The 13,244-nt window shown below is 33.0% G+C and overlaps 1 protein-coding gene across 1 annotated transcript; it reads left to right on the top strand.

Annotated features, from left to right (window-relative positions):
* Nucleotides 1-7,336: 7,336 nt before the first annotated feature.
* LOC104898476 (hypothetical protein) lies at nt 7,337-8,898 on the top strand. Its single transcript, XM_010685564.4, has one exon. The coding sequence runs from the start codon at nt 7,776-7,778 to the stop codon at nt 8,730-8,732; it is 957 nt and encodes a 318-aa protein (XP_010683866.2). The 5' UTR covers nt 7,337-7,775; the 3' UTR covers nt 8,733-8,898.
* Nucleotides 8,899-13,244: the final 4,346 nt, after the last annotated feature.

Below are 13,244 nucleotides of genomic sequence, written 5' to 3'. Positions count from 1 at the left end.
GTTGTAAGAGACTCCCCCTCAGACACAACATGCATTATATCTCCTAGTTTGTTGTAAACCTGTTGGCAATTTCATGTAATCATTCTCTTGTAGTACGTCCACCATGTAAAAAGGCAAATTTTACATCCATTTGATGCACATGCCATTCGCAAACAGAAGCCATAGCTAACAAAGATCTCACAGTGGCCATTTTTTCCACAGGAGCAAAAATTTCTTCATAATCTTCATCGTATTACGGTTTATTCCCGAGCATAACTAGTCTTGATTTATATATGTCAATGCTACCATAAGGATAGTCTTTGACTCTATGGAGCCATTTGCATCCAATTGGGATTTTTCTAGGTGGGAGGTTAGTATTTTCTCAAGTATTGTTCATTTCAAGGTTTGTAATTCATTGTCCATATAGCCTTCATCCACTCTGCTTTAGAGACAACTTCCCTAAAGCTTTTAGGTTCTGTGTGTTTGAGAACTTGTGACATGAAACAAGTATAGGTTGGTGTTACTGTAGTATCAGTAATGGTTTGTATTTTTGTAGGGTAGGCTAGGTTTCTAAGATGATAATTAGTCATCTAAACTAACTTTTGTGAGTTCTCTCAGATTTTCTTACAGGTGGAACAGGATCAGGTTGAGGGTCAAGGTTTTGTGTTTCAGTTTCTGCTATGTTAGGTACAAGGTCATCAGTGTGTATAGGTTCACTTACTCCCTCATCATGATAATCATCATCACAACACAGGTCAGGTATTGTGTAAGTAGGGTCATGTAAGGTTTGGTTGTCAGTTTGAGTGGTTTTATGAAATAATCTGTAGGGTAGATTGTTTCATAGAATTTCACATTTCTTAAAAAAACTTGTTAGCTTTTAAGTCTAGGAGTTTATACCCTCTCTGAGTTTGAGGGTATTCTAGGAAAACACAATGCAATCCTTAAGGATTCAATTTATCACAGTCAGAACTCACATTAGTTGCCATTATCAAACAACCAAATAAAGTATTTCATATGAGAATAGTCAGGTAAAGCTTTATGAAGTACCTCATATGGTGTCTTGTTTTCCAACAAGTGAGTAGGTAGCCTGTTTGTGATGTAGGTAGCAGCCTGAAACATACTCCCCCTAATATTGAGGAGGCAACCCAGCTTGGAACCTGAGAACTCTTGCCATTTCAAGTAAGTTCCTATGCTTTCTCTCTGCCCTATCATTCTGTTGAGGTGTGTTGATGCAAGATGTTTGATGAATTATGGCAAGTTCTGTAAAATATGGTCTACAATGCTTGTCATCAAACTCCTTTGCATTGTCGGATCTGATTATTTTAACTTGCTTATCAAACTGAGTCTTTGCCATTATGATGAACCCCTTGATTGCATTAATGAAATTCGATTTTTCATTTAGTATGATCATCAACTAGAGTGAGAAAGTACCTATGATTTCCTTTGGTTGGGACTCTATATGGTCCCCAAGTGTCAGTTTGAAACAATTCAAAGGGCTCCTTTGCTCTTGAGTTGTTCAGTTTGTATAGAAGTTTAGTGAGTTTGGCAATTGGACATGTAATGCATATGTCCTTGTCATATTTGCCAAACCCATCTAAACGTTCTATCGAATTACTAATTTAGGGGTAATTGGACATGTAATGCATATGTCCCACACTTTGCACCTTTCTTGTAGTTGATGGAACTCTGAATTGTACATGTGCATTCACTTCTTAAGAAATTTCTTCAACATTTTCAAATCAGTCACATCACCATTTTTCAACCTTTTTAACAGTTGCTGAACAGATTCATTTTCCAAGTGATACAATCCATCCATAGACTTGCCAAGACCTCTCATAATTTCAATTTTGTTCTCCTGAATAACACCATATTGTGGGTGAAAGTTCATAATATAATCACCATCTTGAGTGAGTTTTTGAACTGACAACATGTTATGTTTGAATGCAGGGACATGAAGTATGTTGTTCAAGGTAATCCCATTTTCAAGTTCAACTACCCCAATGAGGGCAATGACAAATGTTCCACCAGTTGGAAGCCAGATTATTGGCTAGTTCTTAGCTATTACTATTTCACTCAGGAATTTTTCATTTTCTATCATATGGTTGGATGCCCCTGAGTCAATGATTCAACCTCCTTCAACAATCTCAGCTTGAAAGCAACAAGCCATACCAGAGCTCAAATCCATGTCATCATCATAATCATCACCACTTCCACCTTTGGATGGTGGAGGAAGTACTTCATCAACTGTTCAAGTTGTTAAGATGGGATCATAGCTGCATTGCTACTGCTTCTTGTGTTGCAGCTTGGTTCACTTTTGTTGCTAGCTAAATTACCTTCCACCACTTCTACCAAATCTGGCACCTTGATTCCATCAACCTGATCTGCCACCTCTAAAGCTTCTTCCACCTCTTCCTTTACCTTTTGAATCACCCTGATTCCTGGGATGATTGCTTGGATACCCATGCCAATGATTGTCTAGCATTTTTCCCTCACTTGACCTGTCTTCCCACATGCTTTGCAAATAGGTGCCTCACTGCTCTTGCTAAACATTGCAAGTGTTTCAAGTTCTTCCTTTACACTCTTAATTAAGGACCTCTTTCTGCATCTCTTCTTGTTAAAGCATATTGCATGCTATTTCAACTATAGGGATACTCATCATCATGAGCATTTGGCTCCTCTGATAAGTCTAACACTCATTTATCCCATTTAAAAACTAAAATAGTTAATGCTTATCCTCCTATTTCCTCAAAGCATCCACATAAGCTCTTATTTCTTAATTCATTAATGTTAGTTATGGGTGGAATAGAGTTTAAGTCATCTAACTCCTCCCAAATCCCCCTCATTTTGGTGTAGTATTCAACTATAACTCTTCCATTCTGTCTTGCCTCATATAGGGTTTTTTTCAACCTATATTTCCTTGTATCATTTGGGATAGTGAACCTTTGTTCAAGTTGTCTCCACATTTGACATGCTTCATTCACAAACATAATGGACTTTTTTACAGGTTCATTCACATTTGCTAGGATCCAAGATATAACCATATTGTTATATGTATCCCGAGCATCTTGTTTCACTTTGTCAAATTCATCCCTTTTAATCAACCTTGTCACAAATCCTACCTTTCTTTTTGAAGCTAGTGAGATTTTCATAGACCTTTTCCATGAACTATAGTTTCTTATTCCTTCCAATTTTTCCACAGATATGGAGTTTGTTCCATCTGATGGATGGAGATAGAGAAGGCTAGTTGTTAGTATTGTGGTGGAAGCAGCCATATCAGCTAGTTTTAGATAAATACTCACAAAGGTTTTGTATTTAAGTGCAGTACAAGATAACTCAGCTTAGTATTTTATTATAAAGACTCAATCTTTCTATTTTTGCAATTTTAAAAGACACAACGTAAAGGAACATCCTCAGGATTAACTAAATGCTGAAAAAAGATACAAACTTTAGTGTAAGTTCGAGAAATACAGAGCATGTGCTATGATACCATGTTCACATTGTGAGAAATTTCTGCATTCATCTTCAATCGTCTCATTTTCATTTAGTTTTCATTAACTACATAAACTGTTATTACATGTATTTTTCTGTCTTGCTTAAAAAAGCAGCACAACTACCATTTATAGTAATGTGCACATAAACTTTGGAAGATATTCACCCAATCTTAAAGTGACAGGTTCATATAGCTAAAAGACAAGAAGTACTTAGTGACATATAGTGCCTTGATTCATAGAAAAGACTGATGGACTACAGACTAACAAACATGGGCTTCGCATAGGTAGTGGGCTTACACTAGATATCTTGAATAAATTTGTGTTTCAAGACTCGAACTCATCATGACCTCTTATTTGATAATCGCCAACAAAGTCAACATGGATAGAGAGGATAAATATTATTAGCAAGTACTCCATCTTTTTTTTTTCCTTATTTTCCATTTGAAAATTTCAATATGTTGTTCATATATTGAATCTTTATATACATAGTGTCGTTTTATGACTTGAATTTCCCGTTGGTTTTAAGATACAATGAATATGTTCACTCTATTCAATAGTCATGTGTTACTCTTTTACCCTTCAAATTTTTATCTTCTTGATTCCCTAATATAGATTATCTCAAAGAGTTAGATCGACTATTTATTTTTAAATAATTTAATTTTATATAAAATAGTAAAATTTATCCTTTTTTATAGTTGCCTTGGGTTTTTCCCCCGATTTCAAATATGAACAACAAAAGAAAACGGATGAAGTAGCAAATAGTTATAAACTATCTAACTCATTCCCCATAAATATGCAACCAAATTGATCTAAACTAAACCATTTCTAAATCACTTGTCAGTTATCATTTTTAATTAAATTTGATTCAAACCGGACTCAATTCAATATCGTATTTGCCACCTCAATTAAGTTAGCAATCCATGCATACCTTTTCTTGGACTCATGGTTTTCACAAACAATCTCTTTTTCTATGCTCTCAAAAAAAGTTACTTTCATTATCTAGATATAGAATGCCAAAATCACCATCCACTTTTAAGATGAGATAGCCAAGTATACATACACTTTCCATTGATGGATAAGAGTAGGACTATTTCTCACAAGTCATAAGGGAGTTAAAGGAAAGCGTGGTGGTCCAATATCTCACTATCGTGCATTGAGTATCATCGCTTTGACATCTACCTGCTCTTCTTTGTCATCTCAAATCCGTTATGGAATCCTTCAAAAAAACAAAAATTAAACGTTATGGAATCATAATGTTTTTTATAGAATTTATATTTTGATACATCCTCCAAAATGCTACTTTTTCTAACACATTCTTTAAATAACACTACCTCTCTTAAAAACATGCCAATCACTAACTTTTCATAATACTGATAACTGTTTCTCCAAAGACCAAGTCCTCTAAATTACAATATTTTTTGTTAATATAGCTTGGTTAGTTGAGAGATACGTGGAGCTAAATACAATGAAGTAATAAACTGACAAAATATAAACCGACAAAATAGTGTCCTCAGCTCTTATAATACAGTTAAAAACAGGTCAACCTTTATTTGTTTTTTGTCTTTTTTTGGTCTATTTTATCCACCGGTTTTTTTAGATTATGTCCTTATTTTTGATAAATTGTCAATTTATCTAGTATATATACAAACTTTGTACATAACCAAGCATGCTTAATGAAAGTGGTGGAAAACTTACTTACTTATACTTGGGAGTAGGAACTCCTTTATACCCCCTACTATCATGCGTTGACCTATGTAACTGGGTTGATTGACTTGCAATAGGTGCTGATTCATATAAGGTCCTTCTTCTTAGCAAGAGGTTCCCAGTGGGGGTTCCAAAAAAAACTAATTTTGTACATCAGGTGTCATTTTCGTAAATATAATATTATTGATATTAAATCGCAGAGGTCAAATATTAAGTTTTGATTTATTTTTTTCTTGAATAAAAACAATCACAAAAAATTAAATCATAACTTAATATCAAACCCATACGAGTTAATATCAATGATTTTATTTAAGAAAATTTGATATACAAATTTCATTGATCTCCAAGATGAACTATCACTCCTTATTTATATACTTTTTCATTAAAATATTCCTACTTGCTTTACTAAAATCAAAAATTCCATATTGCTTAGGATAAAATAAAATGGAAATAAATTAAAAGATTGAAACTACACGTCTACAGCCCCCTTCACAGTTAATTATGAGCTTATTAAGGCAATGTACATCCCTTTACAAGCATTCTTTTCTTGAAGGTGTTTTTCTAGCACAACAGGTATTTGTTAAAACACCTGTTTGATTGAAGATGTGTCATTTCTTTTTCTTTTTTCAAAGATGTGTCATTTCGAAACCAATAAATTGTGAAATTACTATACTATTGTTACACCTATGTTTCTGACAAATTTACTCAAGCTAGTTCAAGACCAGAGGTTCTTATATTATGATTCTATTTTGATTTACCAAAAAGAGTCAACTTGATTCCAAAATTGTAACTTGAATAGGTAGTTGCCTAATTGGCACCAATGTAACTTTGTTTGGTACCATCGTAATTCTATTTTGCTAACAACCTACTCTCCAACTCATGAAATTACGATTTACGAACGTGTCATTATTATGTTGGAATTTTTGAAGACTCCGACATACTATTAGTTTGTAACCAATATTTTCTCATAAAATCCACACGATACGTTTAATTACATGACCTTACTTCATATTTTAATCAAAATGATATATCAAAATGGAAATTATTGATTTGACTTACAAATATTCAAACTGATAATATAAATTATTATATCCAAATAAGACTTTCATGTGGTCAAATTCTTCATGGACTATGTAGTTAGGCCTCTTGCTCCTTTGTTTTAACAAATACTGTTGTGCTAGAAAAACCCCTTCAAGAAAAGAATGCTTGTAAAGGGATGTTCAAATTACAATGACTTAATAAGCCCAAAATTACCCGGGGAAGGGGTTGTAGACGTGTAGTGTCAATCTTTTAAATTATTTCCATTTTATTTTATTCTAAGCAATATGGAATTTTTGTTTTTACTAAAGCAAGTAGGAATATTTTAATGAATTATATAGATAAGGAGGGAGTGTCAGTTCATCTCGGAGATATACAAAATGTATATCTCAGATTTTCGTAAATTAATATCATTGAAGAATTGAAGATGTGTCATTTCACCAACATATACCAAATTATCTACATCATTATTTCCTTGCGACTTAGTAAGCATCGGTACAAAAGTCAAGAGAGCTTGTAGGTTTCATTTTTGTTAATCGTATGATGGTCCAATGTAAAAAAAAAGTTATAAAATACCTACTACTATATATACTCATATGAAAATATAAAATCATGTTAGATATGAATTTAAAACATACTCGTTTTATTTTAATCTACATATTTCGACATTTTACATTATTCACAAATTTCACTTTGACCATCATTTGTGATTTATACGCGGATGAAAATATAGTTATGTGGGATCTTGTTAGATTCATCATAACATGTATCTTATCAATATTTACTTTTTATAATTTTTATAAATACAAAACTAAAGATATATGTCCTTAAAATTGTGTATTGACATGCGTAAAAAGTATAAGTGTGTAAATTAAAATGAAATCGAGGAAGTATAAAAGAATTTGAATGATAAATAATATTTTAGAAACTTTAAAAAAGTCAAACTATGAGCAAACTGATCTGTAAGAAAAAGGAGTTTTATATTGCATGTAGACATGTACTAAGTCTAGCACATGAATCTATTAATAACAAATTTGTGAAAGTTTTTCTTTTACTTTATGGGCCCTCTTTTATTTTTGACAAATATTATGGGCCCTTTTTTTTTTTTATTTCTATATCCTTCTGTATGAATTTAAGAATTTATACTTTGTCAATTAAAATACAACTCTTGACGTAACTGAATTTTATTTAATGCAATGGGCTGGTCTGACTGCTGGGTTTGCTTTCCTTTCATTTTCCTCCATTGATGTCCTTTCTTCCTAAATTTTTTTTTACATAAAAAATAATTAAATTAAAATAAAATAAAGATACCCAAATTATGAAACTTTCCAAGTACAAAACTCCCAATATTTCCTATTAACCCTTGTTGTTCTGTTCTTTACCCTTACTCCAACACAAAACCCTGATTCTTCTCTACTTTTTCTCTTCCTCCAATATCTCTGTTTTTAATCAAAAAAACCCAGAAAAATCAGACAAAACCCAGAAAAATCAAACAAAAACCCACAAAATTAAACAAAACCCATTGAAATTCATAGTATAATATTTTGTGGGTTTTGATTAAAAATGAGAAACATAGCAACATGTTACAGTGAACATGCTGTAAGAGTTTCAGATTCATATTGTTCAGGACCATTAAACAAGTCTTATATCTCTCCAAAATCAACACCTTGTATACAAAATGTTGTCAGTTGTACATACAAAACCCAAATTTCTAACCAAAAAAACCTCTTCATCACAATTACATGGTGTAACAAGTTAATCTGCCAAGGTTTTTTCATCAAAATCAGTGAAAAGAATCTAAGGCAAAATCATTACCAACATGGTTTTCATCAATTACCCAAAATAAAGGGTACTAAATTATTACAAGATTTTCGTGATCAGAAATCAAACAGTATTACAGTTCATTGGGATCTTTCATCAGCAAGTTTCGAGGCCGGGCCAGTGCCAATAAAAGGGTTCTACATCATCATCTTGGTGGATTCAAAACTGACACTAATGTTAGGAGACATGGAAGATGATCCTGTAGTGCAGAATTTTGTCATTGGATCATCAATAGTTCCGAAACTCGCATTGATCACTCAATGCGAGCATTTTAGTAATGTGCAGTGGAATAACCAAGTGATTACTAAGGCGAAATTCAACAACTGTGAGATAGAGCATGAGATAATGATCAAGTGTTGCCCTGAAGACGACGGGCCGAGAAGCCCGGTGTTATCTGTTTATATTGATAAGAAGAGGGTAGTTAAGATAAAGAGATTGCAATGGAACTTTAGAGGAAATCAGGTGATATTTGTGGATGGGTTGTTGGTAGATGTAATGTGGGATGTTTATGGATGGTACTTTGATCAAACAGTTGGTAGTTTTAATGATAATAATAAGAGTGGAAGTGGTGTTTTTATGTTTAGGATAAGAAGTGGTTTAGATAGTAGGCTTTGGTTGGAAGAAGAAGAGAACAAATTGGGTGATAAACCTCAATTTTCTTTGTTGATTTCTGCATCTAATAACAATAACCATGGTTGATCCTATGTTTGTTTTTTGTGTTTTTTTTTGGAGGGGTTAATTAGTTTTCTTATGTATAGTCTTTTACCAAAAATACAATGGAATTAAGTATAAACAAGATTCTATGAATTGTACAGAAACTTTGCTCCTTTCAAGGAAGATTTTGAGGGGACGTTGAATTATGATAGTGCTAAGTTCGTTATTCTTTTGTACTTTGACTTGTTCTTAATTTGTTTGTGTTTGCTTTCAATTTCTTCCAACTTTTGTTTAATGAAATGGTATGGATTGTATAGTTTTGCAAAGAGCTAAGGGCGTTTGGTTCACATAGTGGTATGGGTTTAGAATTCGGAATGAAACCATACTTGATACCATGTGTTTGGTTTTATTTGGGAATGAATTTTTTTTCTTCTATTAGATACCTTGAAGTATTGGTATGAACCATACCCACCTACCCCCTTGGGTTTCTAAATCCCATACCTTCTGGGTTTGAGGTATTGGTTTTAAATCTTTTAATTTTGTAAACAAACACTAGGTATAGGTTTTGCTCATTCTAAACTCGTACCTCATACCAGAATTATATGAACCAAACGCCCCTTAAAGTTTTTCGGATTAACCTCGAACAGGTTTTGGTCTAATAGGGTCATTCTCCTTATTCTATGAGATATAAAGGGCCAATATTGGTTTCGACTTTGGTATAAAAATTTTTTGGTACAAATATAGTATTATTATAGTTATGATTATTATTTTTGAGCTGACAAAGTATCAATCTTCTAATTTATTATTGTGATACGTCTGCCAAGAATTCTAAATACAGCTTTTGACTGTAGAAGGGAGATGAGCATTAAAATAAAGCTTACCAAAGGCAAAACATCTAGGGGGCAATCCTCCATCCAAACTAAAGACTCTTCCAAGAAAAGGGAGGCAAATACAACTTCATGTCATAACTTGTTTTGATAATTATGGAAGGCTAACCCAAAATCTAATTCATTCACAAGATTGGATTTTTGAGTTAATCCTAATTTCAAACTAATCTCTTTGACTCATAAGATTTATATTATTCTATACCTTGATTTCGAGTTCGTCAACATACATCCGGGTATACCATGTGCATGGTATACCCGAGACTAATTTTTGCTCATTTGCTGATTTAGAACTTTCTTTTTCTGGATGATTTCAAATAAGTAATGAGCAAAAAAGATAGCCTTGAGTGTACCATGCTCACGGTACACCCGAATGTACAATAAATTTTTTGCCTTGTTATCACTATTTTTGAGGTCATATAAAAAATCGTCTTACTTTATTATGAATTTCATGGCTATGTCTATACTTTTAGATCAAACAAACATCCTTTAAGCAAAAAGTACGTTAATAACAAAAAAAGGGGCTGAGCTTAGCTCACATATTTCCTTCTTGTTATCTAATTAAATGATGAAAATATTAATATTAAGTACAACCGTTTGGTACTTTCTTTTTTCTCTACTTAAGAGACGTTAATAGTTTTTCAATGTGCGCTATCAAATTGTCAATCATAAATTCAGAATTCACCCTTACCAGTTGAGTATCCATTATTTATTTATGCAAAGTTGAGTATCACATTATAATTTTGTACCTCTCAAAATACAAAACAATTATGAACTTTGTCACAAAGGCAAAAACTGCTGCTCTGTAAAGGAAAGAAGCGCACATGGCGTGGAATTAATAGCCACAGAGGCAAGTTTGAGAGCATTACCTATTAAGGGAGTATTATTTTCATTCTCTTTCTCCACCTCCTTGCTTTTCAAATTTGCTTCTAACTGTATAGCCTTGTTAATTTTTTGTGAGGATCATGTTGTTTCATTGACTTTGTCAGGTCAATTACTATTATTATACTATAGGTAATTTTGGTTAGACAACATATAAAACCAGTTTTAGTCTTTTAGATATGATATATACTAGTTTTTTTTTTTACATCGAAAAAATCGTACATTAATTAAAAGCGCAAGTACAACCTAATGCTAATACAATCAAAACTAAATCAAATACATAAACCTAAAGGAGCCTTAAGAGCTCGTACGTTCCATCTAATACATAAATAAATACAAACAAAACAAAGTCGCGTAAAAAGGGGCGCGTCGCTAGTCAGTGCTGATGATGGTGGATGCAAACCTCGAATGGCTGGTGGAAGTGGTTGATGAAGCGATTGACTATCACGATTTGGACAATGAACAACCAACGACGAGCGTCGTGTCTCGCCGTATGAGCAATCCCGATAATCTGTCGTCACTTGGGATTCTGAACTCATGACCATGTGAAGAGTCACATTCCAATGTGACTCTCACTACTCTCGTGCGAGAGTATGTCAGGTTTCTCCTTGATACTAGTTTTGATATATACTAGTTTTGATATCATACTAAAACTTGGCGAAAAATAAAATATTCCCTTACAGAACTAAAAGAATTCAAAATTTCTCTCGAAATCCTGTGGAACAAATGGAGATATTAAGAAAAAAAAAATTCTATTACTAATTGTTATTTGGCTAGTTTGTTCAAAATTTAACGAGAACAAGAGAATTTTTTTAAAAATCAACTATCACCAAATATTGTAATGATCTTAATAGATGGTAACCTGTATGACTTGTGGACTCTAGCAAAGGCATTTGGTCTTTTTACAAAGAAATTGGTACCATTTGCATAATACTATTATTATTATTATTATTATTATTATTATTATTATTATTATTATTATTATTATTATTATTATTATTATTATTATTATTATTATTATTATTATTATTATTATTATTATTATTATTATTATATTATTATTATTATTATTATTATTATTATTATTATTATTATTATTATTATTATTATTACCGAATCCAATACCAAATAAACAATCTTACTTAGTACAAATTGAACATTTTCTATTATCAATTAATCACTTTCACCAATAAAAGTTGTTTCAAAAAATACTACCAAAAAAGTAGATTTTGGTACCATCTGATAATGATACACTTTCTAGCACCAAATAAAGAAAAAAGAGAAGAACAATAAAGTATCATTATAGAAAATAAGGAGAAAAGAAGAAGAAAATACATACTTAAATTAATGGAAAAAAAATAGTGTCTTGAAAAACAATGGAGATCTACAAGTTTCTCTCGCTAACTTATGTCTTTGAAAACTGTAAGTATAAACCAATAAGGATGATAATATCTAAACTACTGAAAATAAGGTTTAAAGTCCTACTTATAAGCTAAGTATAATATAAACGGACATAAGTTAGGTCATGCGAAAAATACGACAATACATCAGGTCGCACGGTCAAGCAACTTCTTGCATGGTCGTGCATGGTCGAGCAAAATCTCGCTCAATTGTGCGAGTAGGGGAGAATCTTACGTGGATTTTGATTGCAGATTGTACGGCTGAGCACATATCCTCATGGGCGTGTGAGCGAGGCAGAGGTTTCAGTTCAAATTTGAACAACTATAAATTTTGATCCAAAGCTTTGTTTCACACATGTAATATATCCTTAGAATCCCTTAAAGTCTAGTTTCTAACCCAGTTGGAATTAACTTATTATCATTCTTGTGTCAAAAGTTATGGGTAAAATGGTGCAGAGGTATCATATTTCGCACAAGTACACAAAGTCGTTTCTATATTCTTCACTTCCAATCCGTTTTGGGCACATGATTTATCATTTTGAAGGTCATCCAAGTGCCTTAATCATGTACTCAAATAGGAGTCCAAAGTACCTGAATTACATCAAAAAACAAACAACTCATGAAAGCATTGTAGCTTATAAAAATGGACCTAAATATGCATAAATGAAATTTAAATTCTCTAATACTACATGAAAATGCACCTAATATGCAACTAGATGATGTTAGAATATTCACTTATCAAGAAATTTGAGCAGAGTGCTACGTGGCACCATTCCATCTAAAGAAACGTATAATATATTTGTATACATAAACATTTTTCAATACCAATATTTTTTTTTTTCAAAACAGAAGAAGATGATATCAGGAGAACACCTTATTGACATCAAATAACTAAGTACTAGTACCTAATTAAACAATTTTAAGCACCAAATAAACTATATTTGACAGTGTTCTCGAACCAAGAAAAACCTTGCAGCAACCTTTTTTCCTAACATACTTTTCTCTCTCTAGACTCTCCCTAACCCTAAAAACTTAAAACCTTCGTTACCTCGCACAGGCTCGCTGGTGGCCGACTTGAGTGTCGCGCTGCTCTCTAGTCGTCGGTGAGCCTGCACGCCATTAGTTTTAGTAGTTTGTAAGTTTAGGTTCCCTCCCGTCCCCTGCTTCGCGTCCGTCCTCTGTCGTCCACTCCTTCCCCCTCCCCTTCCTTGTGCCTCCCTCCTCCGTGTTCCCCTCCCCCGTTTCACCCCTGCTAGTCGTCCTTGGTTTTAGTCTATTCGAATCCTTCCTTCCCTTCCTCGGTGTGTGGTCGAGTCTCTCCCTCCCCTCCCCCTGTTTTGGTTCGAGTTTCCCCCTTACATTTCTCTGTTTCGATTCGAATCTCCCCTTCC

The sequence above is a fragment of the Beta vulgaris genome, chromosome 7 (assembly GCF_026745355.1).
Source record: "Beta vulgaris subsp. vulgaris cultivar EL10 chromosome 7, EL10.2, whole genome shotgun sequence".
In the NCBI taxonomy this organism is placed as follows: domain Eukaryota; kingdom Viridiplantae; phylum Streptophyta; class Magnoliopsida; order Caryophyllales; family Amaranthaceae; genus Beta; species Beta vulgaris.
The sequence above is the reverse complement of the archived record's forward strand: the minus strand, read 5'-3'. Positions and strand labels throughout refer to the sequence as shown.